Genomic DNA, 22,014 nt, shown 5'->3' with positions numbered 1-22,014 from the left:
CCATTAGCTGTGGAGCCACTGAAGTGAAGAGAGAGTGATGAATAGTGATATGAGCAGAAGAAAATGCAGAAGGGTTAGTGGATAAATAGATGTAGGAGGACTGTAGAGTTGTAGTAAAATGATTGTAGCGGACACAAATCTAAGGAGACACATCACAAGTTTACAGAACTTCAGTGATATCTGGGTCCATGAATTACATTCACCACTTTGCCCCGAGTATTATGTGTCATTCCTTTTGTATACATGCATTTTAAAATACCTATGTGTGCTTTTCTGAATCGTCAGGAGGCGGAGGAGGCAGAGAGCCCTAAACGCAGCATCCGGGACAGCGGCTACATCGACTGCTGGGACTCTGAGCGCAGCGACTCTCTTTCTCCGCCACGCCACGGACGCGAGGACTCATTCGACAGCCTGGACTCCTTCGGCTCACGCTCTCGACAGACCCCATCGCCGGACGTCCTGGTCGCCCGCGGCAGCAGCGATGGTAACAAACAGTCCGGTTTACTCTCTGAACATTCGCGCTAAACTATTTGTTAGAACTTACTATGAAAGCTCAGTCTTGTGATTTACATTATTGCGTGCGCAATAAATTACTAGTTTAGTAGCCATTGTGATATTTTAGCAAGAGCTGTTTGTCTTATGGATAGGAAGTAATGTAACACTGGCTTTGTTTGGGCAGGTCAAGGTGTCCAGATACTGTATATAGATAAATGAGGCCTATTGTCAGTCTTGTGCTGCTGTAATAAAGCCTCTCATTCTCCTGCATATGTTTTTGCAGGACAACGCCCAGTGTTAGTCAAAGGCGGTTCAAAAGAATAATGTGAATAATTTTAGTGCAGTGCCTGTTTTGAAGTCAACCTATGGCCATTGTTTTGTTTTGGCCGTAGCCATATGTCATGTGAAAGGAAAGAAGTTTAGTACTGGCAGTGCTGATTTTGTTTAGGTCAGATTTAGCACATGGATACAGTGTGCATACACTGAGGTAGTTCTTCAAAACATTTTTCATCCGTCGTAAAAAAGAAAACTATGAAGGGTCCTGTCTGTGATTACTGTTAGAGCAAGAGCTACACTCACACCACAGATATTCATCGTCTCTTCTTTGCATGACTGTGTCAATTCAAGGCTCACCTTATCTGATGTCAATCTGCAGTGTCAAAAAACATCCTCAAGCCAAGTTTCAGTAACAAATACGTTCACATCTGTTTTTGTTTCAGTCGCATTTCAGTCTTGTCATATTAACACAGGCTCCACCAAGCTGACATCCAATGACAGTTGTAGCAGGCGATGTAAAACCACATTTATTTGTGTTTCTGGAAACACTGACACATTCTGAATTAACGGAAAAAAAATAGAAGTTGCCAGGAAACTACAGTGGGGATCTGATTTTGTACCACATGTCTATTTTTCTTGGAGAAGAGATTAAGACACATGCATTTAACATTGTCATTTGTTGTTAGCATATCAGATCTGCATTCTTTGAAATTATAATATGAGGATTTCAAACTGTAGTTTGAACATTGAAACCTCCCTGCTCAGTGGAGGATAAATGAAGACTTCTCCATCTTTTTTTGTCTCTTTTTCCTGCCTTCAAATGCACGTTGTAGCAATTTAGTTTTATGGTACAGTGATTCTATGTCTTCCTGCATTGCTGTTTTTCTAGTCACACATATTCTGAATATTAAAAGAACAGGTGCCACAACACACCATTCTTGTCCAAGCTTGCAGTCTTATAGTGGTGGTGACACCTTTCAGTAGGGATTTCCTGCCCTTCCACTGTCAGCCACAGAAGATGTGTCTTTGTGCTTTGTGTTTGAAGCTGTTGTCCTTGGTTACGGCCATTTGATGACTCTCTTGAAGTGTGGACTGAGATGAGTGACAGCACTAGAGAGGGTGGAAGAGATGAAGTGTCCTAATATAGTATGTGAGACAAAGAAGTGGGAGAGAACGAGGTGCGGCTGTATGAATGGACTTTTAGTGGTTTTTGATCTGACACTTGACAGATATGTCAGTGATCACACAACTGCCAGCTTTTGGTTGGAGAACAAAGGACATTATAACATATAATGATGCATTCGTATTGTGACAGAAAACTGAGCTGGAATGCTACCTCATCAAAATTTGAATTCCAGTATATAACATTTGAATACCATTTGAGAAAAGAAAAGAAAAACGTATGTGTGATTGATTTACCTTTCGTTTCCAAGCATTACACTACTAGCAGCGTTTGATGTTTCTGGCTTTCATTTCTTCTGGCTTTTAAGAATTATTACTCCCACTGACATTACCACACAGAGAGCTGGTGGGTAGTACGGCAAAGTATCACAGAAACATACAGAAAAAAAATGGAACGTTAGGATCTGACTGTGTGTAATCTATGCTCCGTATATTGCTTTGCGGTTGCTTTGAAAACCACATATAGGGTGACATGTTTTCAAAAATCGCNGTAACAGCTGTTACTAGTAGGTTTTATCATCTGTAGCTAGCTTTCACGAGTCGTTTGAAATTGTCTCTGGCTGTATTTTTAGTATTTCCAACTGACTTTTCTTTCAAAACGAGAAGCCTGTTAATTGGTCACATGAGAGGACTGTATACATGATGTAATTATAGAGGACTCGGGTTTACAGCTCCAGTACATGCTCCAGTTAAAACAGTTAGCATTTCAATCAGTTAATCATCCATGTAGAACACATAGAGTAAAGGAGCAGCATTTTTCCTGTACAGCAGAGTAGGAGGAGTTAGCTCGAGTCATATAGTATAATACATTTTCATTTTAACATGAACATTGGTATGATGCTAACAACATTCTTGGATAAGTACCGCAGTGGTTAGATTTATGCTTTATTGTTTGTTTTAAATCGTCATGTTTTGCTATAACAAGCGAACCTTGAGGATAAGGACCAGCCTGTGTGTTTGGGTAGATGTAAGGTCGTTCACAGGAGTTGCTGAAGTGTAAACCTTCCCAAATCAAATAAAGAGACGGATTAAGCCACTAAAATTAGCCTGAACTCTGCCACACGAGACTCCAGCTCCAGCTCTCACTCAAAGAAAGTCCTAGTCCTGAAATCAGAACCTCAGCCGACATTAGCTCACTGCTGTAGGTAGTGTGCTGGTTAACTGGGCTTTGGGTTTGCTTTCAGCTGTCATGCAGATTACTATTTAAATATACATTTCCCTGCAGGTTTTTGCTGTTCTCTCTGACTTTAAAACAGTAGATCTGTATCATATCATATCAAAAAATCATATCAAACCATTATATTTTGCTCTTATACCCCAGGAAGTGACATTTTCTTTTCACTTAAATGCTGTTAGACGTTATGGCTGTCACTGTTTGTCACTTGTGATTTAGTTTACACTTTTCAGTTTCTATAAAGCATATTGAACTAGACTCCACAGCTTTGCATTTTCCTGTACTATGACTGTAAGTTGATGATTATTGATGTAAATAAGTTTCTCCGTAACGCTGGCACAGCGTGGCACTGACCCATGATAGATGTTCCTTCAAGCTTTAGTGTTACCACATGTGCCGCAGGAGCAGATCATCCCATAGACACATATGTTGCTCCTTAACGATGGATAGACTTGGATGGTAGAGTCACTCATGTTTCCAATTGATGGGTTAAGAGTCATAATTGAACCATTCATTGTTGGAAGTGCAGATTCCTCAAGGCCTTCTCTGGACCTTGATCTGTCAATCTTTTAGACCACATAAAAACTAAGAACTCTATTAATAGAAAAGGAGGTCTTCACAAGTTCAAAATGTTGCGTTTGTTTCCACTGAGAGCTGTAGCTGCTTCCACATGTATCTCTTCAAAACTAAGGGGAAGATTTTATGGTTTAGGTCTGGCTCAAATCGCTGGTTTATGCTTTAAAAATATATGTATTGAGTCATAAATTCATAGGTCAGAGACTGAGTACACATGCACTCCAAGGGAGGGGACAGTAGCACATGTGCTGAACAGCTTGGAGAGGAATTTTTGGGAGACCTTGAGTAAAGCGGGGCTGCAGGTATCTATTTTCTGCTGTTTGAACGTATTTAATATGGAGTGGGATTTGCAAAAAAAAAAAGTCCAGTTGTTTTCTACCTAAACCCTTAGGCAGGATTTTCTTCTGCAAAGAGGAATTTTTGACACCTCTTCATTGAGCTTTTGAAGGGACCAAAAGAGAGGTTTTAGCCAGGGCCAAAGGAAAATCCCAGTGCCAAAATTATAAGAAGTTTCATTTACTGGCGCATAGTATGCATTTTTGTTTATCAATTGGTCAGAAATAACCAGAGAATGCAGCTTCTTTTGAAATAAGTTAACACAGACTCATTGCCTTTACTGTATGCAGACCGATGATGTTTGCTGTTGTGTGCAGTCCTCTCAAGGCCCTTTTTGATTCAGGAAAACCTCTGTTAGAACATATGTATTTTAATGCATCCAACATGGTAGCACAACACTTGCACACCATGTTAAGTTTTTCAAGGCAAACATAAAGTATCAAATGGCTTTGATGCTGTTTTTATAGTTTGTGCTAAAGTCAAAAATTCAGTTAAAAATACAGTTTGGTCACATATGAATACTTTACAATGCCAAACTGACCATATGCGGTCATTCAGAGCTGTTCATTTTTACACTGTTTGTGAATTTGAACCTTTTAAATTTTAATGACAGACTGTAAAAGATTACAGCAGTCGTTCAGAAAGCGTAATATAATTTTTTTTTATCGCTGAACTGCATGTGGGAAAATACAGAACAAGGCTCAGCATCCTGTCTGACTGTGTTTTTGTTTTGAGGGAAGTGCAAAGGAAACTGCTGCCTCCGAAGTCTGCGTTGTTGTCACCAACAGTCAAACTACAGACTTTAAAACTTCACTGGATGTTGACGTTTGCTTTATCAGAAATAAGGGGAAAATCCACCCTAAATCTCTCCTGCTTGCTAACAAAGCAACAGGCCTTGTTGCTTGACTGTGTGTTTTGTCATTGTTACTGATAAGTAACCATAGTTTTTGATTGCAGAGAAAATATTAGTCTGTACAGTGGTACGATTTTGGTTTCCTATACAAAGACCTGTCACAATTTTTAAGGACATTCAGCAATCACACAATCACAGGACTGAGAGACACTGTTTTTACCCGTTACAGTAGCCTTAATAGAGCAAAATGCAAATCTGCCACAAGACGTTATTTTAAACGGTCTTGTTTTACTACACAAGCATTACTTAATCAGTCCCTCCACCGACATCTGCAACCCACAGCTGATTAGTCATGCTGTCAAGCTGTTTGTATTCCCACACGCCCACATCTGATCCAAAGTTTAAAAAATATGAAGGGAATTGCTAATAGATGAAAAATGAGGAGGCCAGTTGGCTAAGTGAAAACTGAATGACAACACACATCTTAACCGGGTGACTCCTAGAATGCTTTTGACATTGCAAATCAATGATACTGTGAGTAATAACATTAAGTTATCTGAGGTGGAATTCCCCTCAAGTTTTGTTCAATTTATTGCTGTTTGAATCACGTTGTGGTTCAGTCACGTGTAGGACAATAGACGCTTTCACAAGCTTCACATTTAGTTCAATATTTTTATGAAAACTGTCTTGTCTGGGGATATTTGTAAGCAAAGTATCGGTGTTCAGATCAGACCTACAGGCATAAACTAGAGAAGTATGAACAGGAACAGGGAACACTGAGTACACCCAGAAGAAAAGCATCTCATTATTAACATGTATACAACCTTGACTTTGCCAAGTCCTCCCTGCCCTGACCTTTAGACTAAGCCTTTTCTTTATTCAGCACTGAAAACTGATTTCACCCTGACAGTAATTAGAGGACGGGGGAAGAGTTTAATCTAATCTCTGAAAGAAATTCAATATTGGCAATAGTCTTTTGTTTGGGCCAAGTTTGTAGATGGATACAGTTTTGATAAATGAGGCACTTTGTGCTTTTGGTGCTCATATGGTAAAGAATGTCCTTCTCCTTGGGAGGGCAACACCCACTGCTGGTCAAAGGCTGTTTAAAAGAATAATTGAATGATGTAACTGAGATGGCTTTAAGGGGTTTTGTGGGAACTATTACCCCAAACTGTACCATTCAGGTTTTCTGAAATATCACTTACCATTTGTTTTCAAACTACGGCTTTCACACAAGACTCATGACTCATCATTCATATACACCGCCTGCAACATGCATGCACAGAATAATAACAAACATATCAAGGTCGGTTTTTTTTTGCTAAATGGAACCTTTTCTAAGCTCTGCCTCCCTTACTGATGCTACACTGACACATATACAGTTTACATTTGGTGTTTTAACATAGGGTTGTGATTTTACATGAAGGTGAAAATAGGCACACACTTATAGCCAGCAACTGTTATTTTTGTAAATTGAAGTCGTAACAGCTGTTACTAGTAGGTTTTATCATCTGTAGCTAGCTTTCACGAGTCGTTTGAAATTGTCTCTGGCTGTATTTTTAGTATTTCCAACTGACTTTTCTTTCAAAACGAGAAGCCTGTTAATTGGTCACATGAGAGGACTGTATACATGATGTAATTATAGAGGACTCGGGTTTACAGCTCCAGTACATGCTCCAGTTAAAACAGTTAGCATTTCAATCAGTTAATCATCCATGTAGAACACATAGAGTAAAGGAGCAGCATTTTTCCTGTACAGCAGAGTAGGAGGAGTTAGCTCGAGTCATATAGTATAATACATTTTCATTTTAACATGAACATTGGTATGATGCTAACAACATTCTTGGATAAGTACCGCAGTGGTTAGATTTATGCTTTATTGTTTGTTTTAAAACGTCATGTTTTGCTATAACAAGCGAACCTTGAGGATAAGGACCAGCCTGTGTGTTTGGGTAGATGTAAGGTCGTTCACAGGAGTTGCTGAAGTGTAAACCTTCCCAAATCAAATAAAGAGACGGATTAAGCCACTAAAATTAGCCTGAACTCTGCCACACGAGACTCCAGCTCCAGCTCTCACTCAAAGAAAGTCCTAGTCCTGAAATCAGAATCTCAGCCGACATTAGCTCACTGCTGTAGGTAGTGTGCTGGTTAACTGGGCTTTGGGTTTGCTTTCAGCTGTCATGCAGATTACTATTTAAATATACATTTCCCTGCAGGTTTTTGCTGTTCTCTCTGACTTTAAAACAGTAGATCTGTATCATATCATATCAAAAAATCATATCAAACCATTATATTTTGCTCTTATACCCCAGGAAGTGGCATTTTCTTTTTACTTAAATGCTGTTAGACGTTATGGCTGTCACTGTTTGTCACTTGTGATTTAGTTTCCACTTTTCAGTTTCTATAAAGCATATTGAACTAGACTCCACAGCTTTGCGTTTTCCTGTACTATGACTGTAAGTTGATGATTATTGATGTAAATAAGTTTCTCCGTAACGCTGGCACAGCGTGGCACTGACCTATGATAGATGTTCCTTCAAGCTTTAGTGTTACCACATGTGCCGCAGGAGCAGATCATCCCATAGACACATATGTTGCTCCTTAACGATGGATAGACTTGGATGGTAGAGTCACTCATGTTTCCAATTGATGGGTTAAGAGTCATAATTGAACCATTCATTGTTGGAAGTGCAGATTCCTCAAGGCCTTCTCTGGACCTTGATCTGTCAATCTTTTAGACCACATAAAAACTAAGAACTCTATTAATAGAAAAGGAGGTCTTCACAAGTTCAAAATGTTGCGTTTGTTTCCACTGAGAGCTGTAGCTGCTTCCACATGTATCTCTTCAAAACTAAGGGGGAGATTTTATGGTTTAGGTCTGGCTCAAATCGCTGGTTTATGCTTTAAAAATATATGTATTGAGTCATAAATTCATAGGTCAGAGACTGAGTACACATGCACTCCAAGGGAGGGGACAGTAGCACATGTGCTGAACAGCTTGGAGAGGAATTTTTGGGAGACCTTGAGTAAAGCGGGGCTGCAGGTATCTATTTTCTGCTGTTTGAACGTATTTAATATGGAGTGGGATTTGCAAAAAAAAAAAAAAATGAAGGTAGAAACGACTGGTATGCCAGCAGTACAACACAGAAATTGTAAACATGTGACAGTCTCAGTAAGCCTGACTTTCATTTCTCTCTCCTCTGTTCTTTGGGGATCACCTTAGGATATCTTGCAGAGGAATTTAAGACAACAAGTCTGGAAAGTCCTTGAGCAATGCACTTCTGCAAAGCCAGGTGTTGCCACTGACATTAAAAAGCTAACAATATGGTTAAAATCTGATACACACAGACACAGTGGCATCCTGAGGAAATGTTTCCTAACTGTAGGCTAAAATTTAGTCAACACGAGCTGCACCATACAAATTTAGGGATGATTTATGTTACCTGCTTTGTTTCATAAAAAACAGGCCATCAATCTGCTCGGGCCTGATTTATGCTCAGCCACTGGAATGCATTGCACATAATAACACTGTCAGGCCACTGTAATGTTTTTGTAAGGTCTCTATGATCGAATGGCTTAGAGAGAAATTCTATAGATTTAACGAAATATATGTGGGTCACCAGCCATGTGACTTCCCAATCAACAGTTTGTCTGCACAGCTTATTTTGGGGTTTAGTCTCTCTCCCTTCCTTCCCTCTGCTCTCTCTCTCTCTCTCTCTCTCTCGCTCTCTCTGTCCCCCTAACAATGACTCAGCAAGCTGAATGTTCCTTATTGTCGAGGATACTTAAAGGGGAATCGTGGTCATTTTCAAATAACATCATCATTAAGGAGGTAAACGTCATGTGCTTCCTCAGAGTGCAGCAAAACGCCCACATGGCTTTGTAATTACAGTAAAGGTTAACAACATTAATAGGAAAATTGATGGAGTATAGGGCTGCCAAGTAATTCTCAGTCTGATAAACTAATTTCCTCTGAATCTCTACAATCCTTGTAACTACTTGCAAATGTTTTGTATCTTGTTACCGCCGCTCTGCATCAAGGTTGAGGGAATTATTCCTCTGTGAGGCGGAGGTATGTTTAAAGTGCCGTAAGCAGGATTACGCAAAAACTGCCAGGCACAGATCCAGATCACTGTCTTTTAAATTGCAAGATATTCCATTGGCCTTGATGAGGGACTGTGCTCTCTGAGTGCACTTCTTGTTACTTCAACCAGTAACAGGATTAAAACTATATTTCACATAATGATAGTTCAATTTTGCAATTAATCCGCGATATACCTTTGAGCCGAACTGTGGGCGTGGATCCATACGGATCACACAGTCAGTTACACCACTACTTTCAGCAACAGAATACAGTGAGTTTTATAATAACGATTGCTTATTCTTCATGGTATTACGATAATGGAAAGCAATGTTCATGTATCAGCTATATGGAATCGCCTCCTCAGTATTTCCATGTGGCTTTCAAACCTTTCAGTCAGGGATCTCCATCAAAGCATGCATAATGTAAAAACTCTCTGGTCAGAATTAGTTTGTCTGTCACCCTAACCACTTCTCTAAATATTTAAAATAAGCTCTTATTACATGTCACTGTCTCTTTCATAATATAACCATTTTTACATGGCTGGTGTTCCTCTTTTAGCAAAACATACATGCTCATGTATTGATAGTGGGATTCAGCTGGTTTGGAGGATTCCATCTCTGAACCTTAAGCTAATCAATTAAATAGTAAAATATATCTCCTTTATCCTCATCCCACCTTTCTTCCTCTCATCAGGCCGTGGCAGCGACTCAGAGTCCGACGGCCCCCCTCACAGGAAGATGCCAGATGTTCGTAAGGACGACATGTTGGCACGGCGAACGTCCGTCAGCGAGCCACGAACCGCCATGCCCTTCAACCAGTACCTGCCCAACAAGAGCAACCAGAGCGGATATGTGCCGACGCCGCTGCGCAAGAAAAAGAACGACAAGGAGGAGGGAGGACGGAAGAGCTGGAGTACCGCCACGTCACCTATAGGGGGAGACAGACCTTTTAGGTGAGTGTAAAAGTGACACAAGTGAGACATGCACAGCTTTTGTATGCTAGTTGGGATATTTCAAAGGCATTCGCCGTCTGATCACTGTTACGTACAGTTTACATGTTACTGAACAGAGTTGCAGTTTCACTTTAGGTCTGTGAATAACCACAAAGATTTGCATAGTAGTAAATGTAACATATGCTTTATTGAACATCTTTAGAGAAATGGCTAATATTAGATGGAATATTCCTTCTTTCTTTTCACAGAACATTAAGATGATATTGAATGTCATTAGAACTTTATAATTGTTTTTTTTTTTGACATGCATTTGTTGTAAATTCTGGCACAGGCTGATATAATTTACATGTAATATATGTAGGATGTTGAGTGACTTCGCCAAATTAACAGTGCAGAGCTAGTAAAGGTCCTTGACGTTTGTCACGCTAAGAAAGTGTAGCAGCTCATTGAAAAGATTACCTGTCTATGACTGTTTCAGCCTGACATTGACCTTTTAAAATTAAAGTTTCTTTTTAAATTTTATGGCAGACAAATCAAAATTTCTGCTTGTCACTAAAAAATTTTGACCAGACAAAGTTCTACAGAAATGGTTTAATGTTTCAGTTAGCATGAAAAATCTATACATAAACTCCTAAACTATGGGTGGATATAGACCATGGAGTCTATTAAAAATAAATCTGATTAACATAGAGTTGACAAAACCGACCAATATGAGCGGCTATTTATTAGAGTTTTAAAGTTTTTGGGTTCATTTAGTGTTTAACATTTGGGCAGGTGTCACTCATGTCAAATCACATAAGTGGAATAAACCTTGTGACTATTGATTATTTTTCTTTGTCTAGTGTTGTACAGATGGGAGTGGCTGATGGAGGCCAGATGTGCACTTTCATTGGCTCAGACTGACTCTGATTGAAGCGCAAGTGTGAAATATGCTGCATAGTCAAAAAAGAGGCAGATTTAAGACTGAAGGTCTTATTGGCATATATTGGTTTGGCACCACGCAAGAGCTCTGAGATCGCAAATTTTTATCACAAGTTTCACATTTCTGCTGGCTCAGTGGATTCCTTAATATGCTTTGATCAGTTGTAGTATCAGAATGTGCATTGGTAGTGGTGTGTGTGTTTATAGGACAGGATTTGGTAAAAGTAGTTTTCGAAGGCTGATAATTTGAGGTTCAGATAGATCATTATTTGAGCTCTATTGACAGACAGCTGAGGGCGATTGTCGATATTTACTTACCGGCCAAATATCTACGTTGTAATTAGCCTTACTCTGCGCTGTTTACATTTCTAATAGGTTCTGCAAGTGGTTTCCAGCAGGGAGGTGTTTGAAGTCATTCTGTTTTGTCTGTGTGTATCACCCACTGTTTGCTCCTACTGTAATTTCCCATAAATTCATCCATCATGCAAAATGTGACACCAAAATGCATGTGTATATTGATTTTGCATTTGTTTTCCTCCTTTGTTTTCTCCTTCTCCATCTCCATCCGTTACCTCACATCATTGTGTGTCTTTTTTCCTCTCGTGTATGGACCTACCCTCACCACATATGTGTGTGCTCCGCATCCTTTTGCCATCATGTTGTGAACCCCCTCATGTCGCTAATTTTGCTCCAACGTCATTACGTCGTCCTCTCCTGTGTGTGTTGTATGAATGGGTGATTTATCAGTCCAAGTGAGGACTCTAGCTTAGACATCCCACCTGAAGAGTCCAGTAGTCGATCCCCCACCCCGCCCCTTGAACCCTATATACAGATTCAGAAGGAGATCCAGGGTATAGAGGACGAGGAGGAAGGGGAGCAGACTGCATCCGCACCCTGCATTGAGATCCATGCAGTGGGCATAAGGAGGAGCAGTGAGCCTCTGCCCTGTAGCCTCTCCCAGCCCCATGCAGAGCCCCCCAGGGAGACTGTAACTCAGCTGATGGTCACCTCTGAGCAAAGGTCTTTACCTTAATTCATGTTTTTCTCAGTATCCAAAATCATCGTCCCAGTCTCCTTGTCATAGATCTGATTCTAACTCCTCTAAATCAACCAAATCTAAGCACTGAGGTGTTGTCATGTAAAATTTTTAATTTCTTTATATTTTTCTAATGGGAGATAGTTTTTTATTGTTTTTTGAGTTTTTACATGCTGTCCTTCAAAAAGAAATGCCCTGATTTTATGCATCAAGGTTTGTTTACAGGTTCTAGGGAGTGCTGCTATATATAAGAATGTACTATATTCTGGGGCAAAAGAAGAAGTTCTACATTGTCTAATAAACAGCCCAAAGACTACAAATCTGATAAGGAAACAGAGTAAGATTGCTCTACCTCAGTAGTGCCGCTCTACATCTCTGTGCGAGGCACACAGCTCCAGGCTACATTACCTGCTACTAGCATAACACACTCACATTTTAGACCAAGCTGTCTGTGGTCCAGTTTCAGTGTGGGTAATGTAAGCACCAGGTTTGACAAAGAAGACTGCCTCATCAGTTTTGTTCTTTTTTTTTTAGTCATTGTGAGTCCAACAGTGTTACAGGAATGCAGTGCTAAATTTGCAGAAAACTCTCCCAATGTTGGCTATGAATGGAATTGAACATTTGTTTTGTTAGAGATTCAGTACATCCAAATCAAGCAGTATGTAGCCATGCAGATAATTTCCCTGCGCAAGCATTGATGTATCTTCCACTGACACCACCATAAATTCTATCTGTGCCACTGAAAACACAGAAGAATTGCCCTTCTTCGTCTCAGCAGTTGCACATCTGTCCAAAACCAATGTTCCTGTTCGTCAGGATAATCCACAGATTTCATTGTGAATGGTGTTTTATCAGGATTGTTTCTTTGGTGGAAAGCTGTCTTAGTTTTCACAGCTGGTGCTTCAATCTACCTATTTTGTTCTTTGGCACAGCTATTACTCGATCATCATTTCCATTGCCTTTCTTATCCAGAGCAGCATAACAATAAGCTAGCAAGAGGTTCTGTTCTCATTTCAGGACGCATTGTCCCGAACTTGTGGCCCTTTGCTTGTAGAATTGAACAAAACCTTTCCCTCGCAGGCCGGCCCAGGGCCACAGATTATACATTTGGTGTCAGGTAACAAGGTGAGGATTACGAGCTGTCAAGGTAGAATGCCATTGTGTATTTTACAGTTCACACAAATCCAGTGTGAGCCATGTTCACAGAATCTCTCGCTTAAAAAATGTCGGTTTAGGGCACTTATGTTATTTCACAATCCAGCCTTATCCGTTGTTATTTCCTAGTCAAGCTGATGTTTCATTCAAAGTCCTGCCAGAGAGTTATTAAGAGCCACACCCCCAGTTTCCATTTTCTTTTCTTTTTTTGGCACAAATGTCATGGTATTGATTGGACTGTCAGCATTTCAAGGGAGTGAAAAGAATTTCTCAGTAGAAATCCAACTTGTGTGTATATTTGTGCTCCAAGGAAAAAGGGGGATGTCAAGCATGTTTGTAAAAGGCCTTGATATGGACTTGTCTCCTTGATACAGTGTGCAGTGTTTTTAGAAGAAAAAAAATGAGGGTAGAATTTGTGTATTTTTAATGTTGCCAGGAGTTAATGCTTTAAAACACTTGTAAAACACATCTTGCATAACTTCAACAAATTGGGGTTTGCAGTGCCAAGTTGTGTTGACACATCTTTTATTAGAACCTTTTCTGATGCGGCTGCCTCTTTCTATTTGTTTGAATCAAAATGGAGAGGCGCTAACATCCAAGTTTGAAGTGGTAAATATAATTTATTAATACAACTGAAGATTCAGCTCAATGAGCAACACATCTGCAATTGTGTAGTTTGCATTCATAAAATCCACATCTAGAACTAAAACACGCAGAGACCAAGAAAAACAATTGATTGCCCTCTTCCTTCCAACAACAACACTTGACCTTTTCTTTAAAACTCCTGTCAAAATCTGTGAACAAAGCTGCACGCGCGTTCAAATATAAACACAAAAATGTACCGTGTGTGTCCACACACAAACAAACACACTCGCAGAGAACATGCGACCCACCCTCAGGATGTAAGGAAATGAGGCCTTCTTCCTTCCCTGACCCTGAGCAGGCTGGGACTGAAGCCTGGCCTTTTCATTGCCGGCAGCTGGCCAGTCTCTCCCTCCCTGCCATGCATTCTGGGAATTTACTGTCCAATAACACGCCTCCTGAAAAATAGCTGTTCATCACAAGATGACAAACAACAGAGCGTTGGTTGAATTCTGCTTTGACTTTGTGACTCCAATTTGTTTTCACATCCAGTCTGCTCTGAAGGGATTTCTGACCACGCGCAATTTTTCTTAAATTTATGTCTTCAAAAACCTCCATTTAGGCTCCTCTGGAGGAATGCTGTCTAATGATATAGCATGATAACCAGGCAGCAAAACGGTTTAGTTTCATTTGCTTTCTGCAGCACTCCAGCTCGCTCGTGCTCAGAGGAGCTCTTCCACCATTCGACGACTCCAGCAGCAAACGCCACGGCAGGCTCTGTGGCTGCAACAAGCCCCGTCAACACAGCTGGGAAACATCCACCTGTGGGAGAGCAGGAGGATGCAGGAGTTAGGAAAAGAGTCACCGGTTCCCCATTAGGTGCAGAGGGGACTGATAAAGAGGCCTGTCGAAAGCTGACCTCGCCCAAACGTGTCAGCACCCCGAGTCCCTCCGACTTCCTTCCTGTGCCCACTGCCATGGCAACCACTTCAACAGAAACGACCGACACAGGCCGACGGAGGGGACGCACACTGAGCGAAAGGGACGACCCGCACGAACTGACATCTTGGTTGGACAGCAGTCTCCCAGCAACGTGAGCCCCGTCCAGCAACTACACCACATTTAATGAAAGTCTGCTGCATTGAGCTAAAACTACTAAATTCACCTTTAAAGTCAAGGGTTCATCTATTCCTATAATCCCTTTGAATATTCTGTATCAGCATGTGACCTTGACCTGAGACTGCAGTGCTTCTATTTTGATGATGATAAATAACTGCCTGAGGATTGCATGACCTTCTTAAAATGAATATGAATTGATACTGCAAGCTTAAAACTGTTGTTACAAATAGAACGCATGGAAACTGAAAAAATCTGTACTATTTTTTTTCCTTTTTCTTTTTTTTTTTTTTTGCTTTTTCCTGTTACTATGACATTTGAAGAAGCTTTTGAGAATGTGGTCTTTGTTGAACTGTGTATGATCTTTTCATATCTCTTCTGGAGACCTAATTATGGAAGAAAAAAAAAATAACTGTTGTGGATTCTAATTGAATTGGAGCCAGTTTGAAACAAAATATGTTAAATTCTTAAATGTACATCTTTGAATTTGTCCGACACTTATTGAGCAATGATATTTCAGTGTATGGCAATGAAATGCTGAAATGCCACTGGTTGTAATGCACATCTCTAGCAGACATCTTTCTACTAAAAAACATGGCAACTCGATGTTTGACTACAACAAACCATATGGCAAATAGCCACCTTAGACACAAACTATCTGGACTTGATTTAGGGAATCTTGTCTTAATTCAGTCTCCTTTTTTCTCTTGTGGGACACAAACCACAGGCCACACTTTCTCTCACACCCCTCCAACATCACAGATGCATCTCTTTAAACAAAAAAGACCTTTGTGGTTAAGGCCAAACCTACAAGTGGTGGTCACAGACAGAAAGAGAGTCACATCTTTGATGTTGTTCTTGTGCCGTCTAATTAAAGATGCATGTGCTTTTTTCGTAGTTTAGTGTCAGCTGCATTGTAAGATCATTGCCATATGCATCCTCTTGTATACTAGCACTGTTTTGGTTTGCAGTGCTGCAGTAAACTTTGACTTCAGTTGTGTTACGACTGTATTTTGGATAAGACTGCCCCCTTGTGCTTGGTCTGAGGTTCATCATTTAACCCAACTGCTGACAAATCCATCTGTGCATTCACACAAGACCACCAGGCACACGTGTTTAAAAGGTTGTTAATCAAACTGAACTCTGTACACATTCTCCACTTTGCTTTGTCATAAACTTTGTCCATTGTGAACTGTGATCATAACACGATATGTTTCTAACAATCAAATATTCAATCAATGTGTTTTGATATTTGCATGAGTAGATAACATGGTTCTTTGTTCAGAGTGTTGTGTTCATTTGTGATTGAGCTTTCTCTCCATGCTCTCTGCCGTCTGTAGATTCAGCCACACAGATAGTGTGTCAGATGATCCACAGTAAGTTGTTGTTTTACCACTCAGAGGCTCAGCTGCCTGGCCCAGCCCTGCTCTGCACTACAAAACAAAGCTGGCTTAATAAGTGATTTAATTGCTCATTCATTGTTGGATGAATTAGATTTTTGTTATGCAAGATGGAAAATCTGCCAAAGGCGGAAGTTTTCTTTTGTTTGTTTGTTTTTAAGCCACTGAATTTACATTCTCATAGCAAGCCTGTAGAAAGTTTTCTGGTGTTGTTTTTGTTTGCTTTTAAAGAGCCCATGAGGCAGCATTTTGAGCCACTTTTTGTTGACCATCTTGTCATGTTAGAAAATTTACTAAAATGTGGTGTTTCCCACATGCCAGGGTAAAAAATAAGACTTCTAAAATGACCCTTCACTCCTCGTGTAATAATGGAATTGTCTCCAAAACCTCATTAATTAGCATCCAGATTTGTTTTTTAGACTTAGCAGCCCCCTCACATGTATATTTCAGGTGAAGTTATGAGATGTTGGGAAGCAGTTACTAATTTACACTGAAAAGTGGAGTGGAACCAAAATGTTCTCTGTAATAACAGTAATTTATCAGATTGCTGTTTTCAAGGAGGTATAAATTGGAATAAGCACAGCCACTCAGGGCTGATGTATCACTTCAATTGTTACAAGATGGTCTTATTTGAGCTCTTTAAAAACATTTTTTTTGTTTGTTTTTTTGCATGGGGAACATAATGCCTCCCAATTAAGCAGATTTTCCTACTTGCATTACATAAATTCAAATTATAAGATTATAAATGACTTCATCAAAATGGACTTTTTGGCAGTGTGCATTGACGGTGTCAAACCGTGTCCCTGGCTTTTACACATGAAACATCATGAAAATATGGTTTCAGTAAATCTTGTGGATATGCTTTTTTGCTTTGGCCTGGCAACAATCCATTTCTGTCAGATGCATTCAAAGTGCTTGCAGTCAAGGCTGTCGAAGGCATTTACTAAACTCATCCTCAGTGCTTCTGCCAACTGCATGTATCATGTAGAGCCACCGTTTCACCCCTCCTGCCAAGACCCCATCTCTTTACCTCACCGCACTAATGCAAAACAAAACAACCTTCATGGTAATCTTCTCACTAAAAGCAGATGTTAAAAGGGCAGCTTTTATGGAAACTGAGCGGAACCTCAGATGTACGTTTGTGTAAAATTTGGATAAGAGAAACAAATGGTTATTGAAGCATGCACTGGAACACACACTGACTGCAATTGACTTGTACCTTCACCTGGCTAAAACTATGATCTGTTGGGTTTGCAACACTCTGTAGTCACAGATTACTTCAGTCCACACAGTGATCAGTGAGATCCATCAAACATTTGACTGAGTGAGTACTGTCCTTTGTATGTTGGCGGTGCATCGCTTCTCTCAGTCTTAACTACAGTATCTATTATTATACTCATGACACTAATTGGGAAAGTTCTATATCCAAGGATATGTCTTCAGCCCTTCTTTCTTATTTCCTATACTTTAACAATATTAACTGAGCAAATACAAAGTTAGAAACCTCAAGAGCAATGTAAACACTCTGTGACTGCTTGAAGATCACACTGGTCACTGCATATCTTATACTCAAACCAGAATGCTACTAAAAGCTTTACAACCACACCTGTGTCTGCACCTGAACCTGCTATTTTCAAAGGTTGCGTTAAATGATATTGTATGTATGCATCTCCTGCTGAAACAAATGTTAAAATTTGATGGGGAACAAAATGAGGTTGTTTGAAATAACAGTATTGGAGCAGGAATGGCTGTTTATTTTTGATGGAAAGGAAAGGGTGCCTTTAAAAAAAAATAAAAATTGTGAATATTCATTTGAACATCCTAGTTATACCTGCTGAGGGAGCATTAGGTTGTATTTGAAATCTGAAACTTCCAAGAGTCTTTTAAAGAAGCTCTTATGTTATCTACAGTGAGCCTTTTGCTATTACCTGGCTGTTCACTTTTTTTCTTATTGTGATGAATTGATGTATTTTGTGAATGTTGTGGTTTTTTGATACATTTTGGTTCGAGTATCACTTTGAGAGAGAAATATTTTCGCTGTTTGATTGACCTAATGTTTACAACCGCTGCTGAGTCTTTGAAAAGGTTACAGTTGATGTTGCACTGTGTTCCAGTGACAGTAGGAAACAGATTAAAGATGCAAACATAACAGGAAATACACTAAAGGGAATGTGTAGATTCACTAACCCCATCAAAAAATCTATCTTCAACTGACTAGTTTACTCTTAAAATACATTCATGTCTTACTCTGGAAATTACCTGCTTTTCTTCATACTTCATGTTCTTTGTCTGTCTCCTCCTCGTCTTCGTCCACAGGAGTGTGAGTATGATCGACATGCGTGGTGAGGAAGAAGGCGTCTTGCAGCCGCACAGTCAGGTGCGTCATGAGCTGATGCACAACCAGTACAACAGAAAGAAGGAAGAGGAGGATCACTGGCAGGATGTGAGTTTCTCCTAACTTGTTTCGTTCGTTGTTTGTTGGAATTTGAGTTTTGTCACATCTACAGTTTTTTATTTCTCTGTCAGACGGTTATCAGTTATGTCCTGTGGATTAAAAGCTTCCTTGAAAAGTAATATGTAGCTGTGCTCCAGCTAAACAGCTGAAATAAGTTTATAGGACCAGAACAGTGCTGCAGAATCGAGCCTTTCACAAGTCTGTTTGTGTGCATGTCAGGACCTGGCTCGATGGAAAAGTCGGAGGAGGAGTATTTCCCAGGACTTGATCAAGAAAGAGGAGGAGAGGAAAATGATGGAGCAGTTGATGTCAGGAGACACCTGCATCTCTCACAGGAGAAGAAGCATCAAGACCTACAGAGAGATCGTGGAGGACAAGTAGGTGACATCCACAACAACGCAATAACTGTGATTACTGTGTCACTGAAAAGCAAAAGCTGCATGTATAGCACAGTACTAGAATGTGAAAAAAAAATTGGGTCACTCTCAGGGAAGGGAATTTAATGTTCCCTGTAATTCCTGTCAGCGGGCACAGAGGTGACAGCAGCTCCGCCTGGAGTTCACTTAAAGTAGGTCTCACTCACGGAAAAAGCCAAAGAGGAAGAGCAGATCTGTGTGAGGGATAGTGATGGAGAAGAAATTGATCCTTGGGAGTCTGCTACTAATAGAGTTGCAAAGTAAGTTAAAGGCCTCCTCCAGTGGAAATCATTATTCACAAGTCTATATGGAGATTTTTATACGCTACAACACGTGATCATTTAAATCAGCTGTCAGAGTCATGACTGAGCAACTGTGTACTCAGAGTCAGACTTCCCTCACAGAAACGGCCCTAAAGAACCAGTCCTGTCAGTTGTAGGGTGGGGATTTTAACAGTAGCTGTTTGAGCAGAGTCGCAGGTGAGCTGGTGTGCTCAAGCTGCTGTGAGTGGACAAAGAAACAGGGATTACATAGATCCACTCAGTCTAGAGGAAGTGATAGTGTAGGGTTAAATCTAAGCCATTTTAAGGCATGAAATAAATATTTTTATGCTTAAAAAACTTCTAAATAGGCATCTTTGATACACATAGATTAATTTCTAGGGGTTAAATCAGCAACTGGAGAACTGAATCAAACTGTGTCTTATCAATGGCTTTACATTTTTCATGTACGGTCTCCTTGATCCCTTTTGTTTTCTAGGGAGCGCCGTGAGGAGGAGCTGCGGCAGGCATACAGGAGAGCCAGAAACCCAGATGAGGCGTCTGCCATTCTTCAACGTTACGCTCAGCGTTTCTCCATCAGCGAAACAGTCCTGGAACGTCTGCAGCTGCCAAAGCTCTTGGACCGCAGCGTATCTGCTGACCCTTCCTTACCCTCCTCGCTCTTCCCCATCTCCCTCTCCCTGTCGACCTCCCCTACGACACCAGACCCCTTTGACGTGGACCCTAACGGGCCGCTGAGGTATCTCCGCCAGCAGTCCGCCCCAGCTCCAAAGTTCACGTCTACACTGGAGGCACGGATCGAGGAGTTTCCCAAAGACTCATCCTCGCACCAGCGGCCTCAGATTCGCTCCCGCTCCTCTGAACCGCCAACAACCCGAACCCTGTCGCCCAAACCGGTGCCTTTGCTGACACCCAAGCCTTACTTCCAGTCCCGACCTGCAGCAGCTGAAACTTGGAACAGCAAGGTGAGACTGACTCAGCAGAAAGAGGTCAGGTGCACCACTAACATTTAGGATTAATGAATAGGTTTCCAACAATACGGTTAAATGTTTAGTAGCACATGTTGAATTACGGTATCGTTCAAATGTCATGTGGGTTCTTCACTTTTCAAATGTCTGTTCAAGCCATAGTGAAATGTGTAGTTACTCTTTCTAAGTTCTTTACACACTGATGCTAAAGCTCTCTTCACACTTACGTAAAATGAGCTGAGATTTGATTAGTTTAACAATGATTGAGGCCTTGACCATTTTACATGTGGTTACTTCTCGGCGTTCATTGGCCTCCTGGTGGGCAAATTCCCCTCCAGCTCTCTTGGCATTTACATTAGAATACCACAGAACTGCCATGGTGATGAGACGGCTGGTTTGTAGGAAAACATAAGACTTCCCCTCCCAGAAGACACATGTAATGTTTCAATTTAGCTCAAAGTGCCCTCAACAGGATCCATTTCCTTTTCTTCTGGAAAAATTGCCAAATGGGAATATTCAAAACGGGATCTTATGTTTTGGTGTGGCGAGGAGGGAGGAGCGGGTTATTATCAGACCAAATGGAGCAGAGCGCTTTTCTGGAATTTCTTGTCAGGAGTCTGAGCGGAGCCTGGGTTTGAATGGAGCCCTCTGTTCCCTATTGACTTAAGAAGTTGACAAGTAGGACCCTCTCAATGTGAAGTGGGCTCCCAGCGGACAAAGAGAGCCCACACAGGCTGCTAGGAGAGGGACGAGAAGGTGGAGGCAGAGGGGGGCCGCCTGAGAGCCTGCATTCACCCAACTCCACCAGCGTGTCTTAAGTTACCGCTCACTAGGAGCTCCTCACACATATATTAGTGCCTCTTTGTCAAAGAGGCCAGCATGGTGTTGTGAGCTAGATGAACAGCTAATAACCACAAATGAGGGCACTGGATTTTTGGGGATATTTTATTTAAAAAATTTCATTTATCATCAATTGGGGCTGCAAGGTGGCTGGGTGGTTAGCATTGTTGCCTTGCAGCAAGAAGGTCGCCGGTTTGCGTCCCAGTGAGGACACCCGGGATCTTTCTGTGTGGAGTTTGCATGTTTTCCCCGTGCAGCGTGGGTTCTCTCCGGGTTCTCCAGCTTCCTCCCACAAGGTCCAAAAACATGTTGAGGTTTATTGATGATTCTAAATTGTCCATAGGTGTGAATGTGAGTGTGCTTGGTTGTCTGTCTCTAAGTGTGGCCCTGTGATAGACTGGTGACCTGTCCAGGGTGTCTCCTGCCTTCATCCTAAGTCAGCTGAGATAGACTCCAGCCCCACCGCAACCCTAGTGAGGAGTAAGAGGTGTATAGATAATGGATGGATGGATGAATTTATCACCAATTGATGTTCTGTATTTTTATTGTTTTTTTAAAGATAGAACAGCCTGATTGTAGCTGAAATTCAGACAAGTCATTCCCCCAGATGTTTTATACAAATAGCCAGATGTTAAACCACCTTTGCCATGTATATCTTGTATGGATGGAAAATGAACTGAATTTAACAAATCATCTGCTTAATTTTCAGTAAATAAATATCATTAAACTGAGAATAGCTAAAACATTCATCAAAAGAAAAGTCAGTCTGTCCACAATGTTAATACATAATGAGGGCAACCTCCAGAAGTGCAATTACAGAAGTGTTTACGCATTGATGTGTTTAAAAAGTCTACATGAAATTTGTCTTGGAATGAATTGTGGTCGATATCCAACCACCCTGAAGCATGTTCTATCT

At 40.8% G+C, this 22,014-nt stretch overlaps 1 protein-coding gene across 6 annotated transcripts in view; it reads left to right on the top strand.

The window, feature by feature from the left end:
• LOC103363866 (LIM and calponin homology domains-containing protein 1) overlaps positions 1 to 22,014 on the top strand; it is a 99,750-nt gene that overhangs the window by 61,482 nt on the left and 16,254 nt on the right. For 3 of the 6 annotated variants that reach the window (XM_008290821.1, XM_008290812.1, XM_008290829.1), the window contains exons 7-14: positions 286 to 484; positions 9,670 to 9,928; positions 11,597 to 11,869; positions 14,326 to 14,715; positions 16,079 to 16,114; positions 18,455 to 18,581; positions 18,813 to 18,970; positions 19,769 to 20,255. In XM_008290821.1, the coding sequence (XP_008289043.1) occupies positions 286 to 484; positions 9,670 to 9,928; positions 11,597 to 11,869; positions 14,326 to 14,715; positions 16,079 to 16,114; positions 18,455 to 18,581; positions 18,813 to 18,970; positions 19,769 to 20,255 (1,929 nt within the window). The remainder of the gene's footprint in view (positions 1 to 285; positions 485 to 9,669; positions 9,929 to 11,596; positions 11,870 to 14,325; positions 14,716 to 16,078; positions 16,115 to 18,454; positions 18,582 to 18,812; positions 18,971 to 19,768; positions 20,256 to 22,014) is intronic. The other 3 variants (XM_008290853.1, XM_008290845.1, XM_008290837.1) reach the window with 2 other exon arrangements.

Source organism: Stegastes partitus, unplaced genomic scaffold, assembly GCF_000690725.1.
Source record: "Stegastes partitus isolate 25-593 unplaced genomic scaffold, Stegastes_partitus-1.0.2 Scaffold16, whole genome shotgun sequence".
In the NCBI taxonomy this organism is placed as follows: Eukaryota; Metazoa; Chordata; class Actinopteri; family Pomacentridae; genus Stegastes; species Stegastes partitus.
Note: the sequence above shows the minus strand (reverse complement) of the source record. Positions and strands in the feature narration are given on the sequence as shown.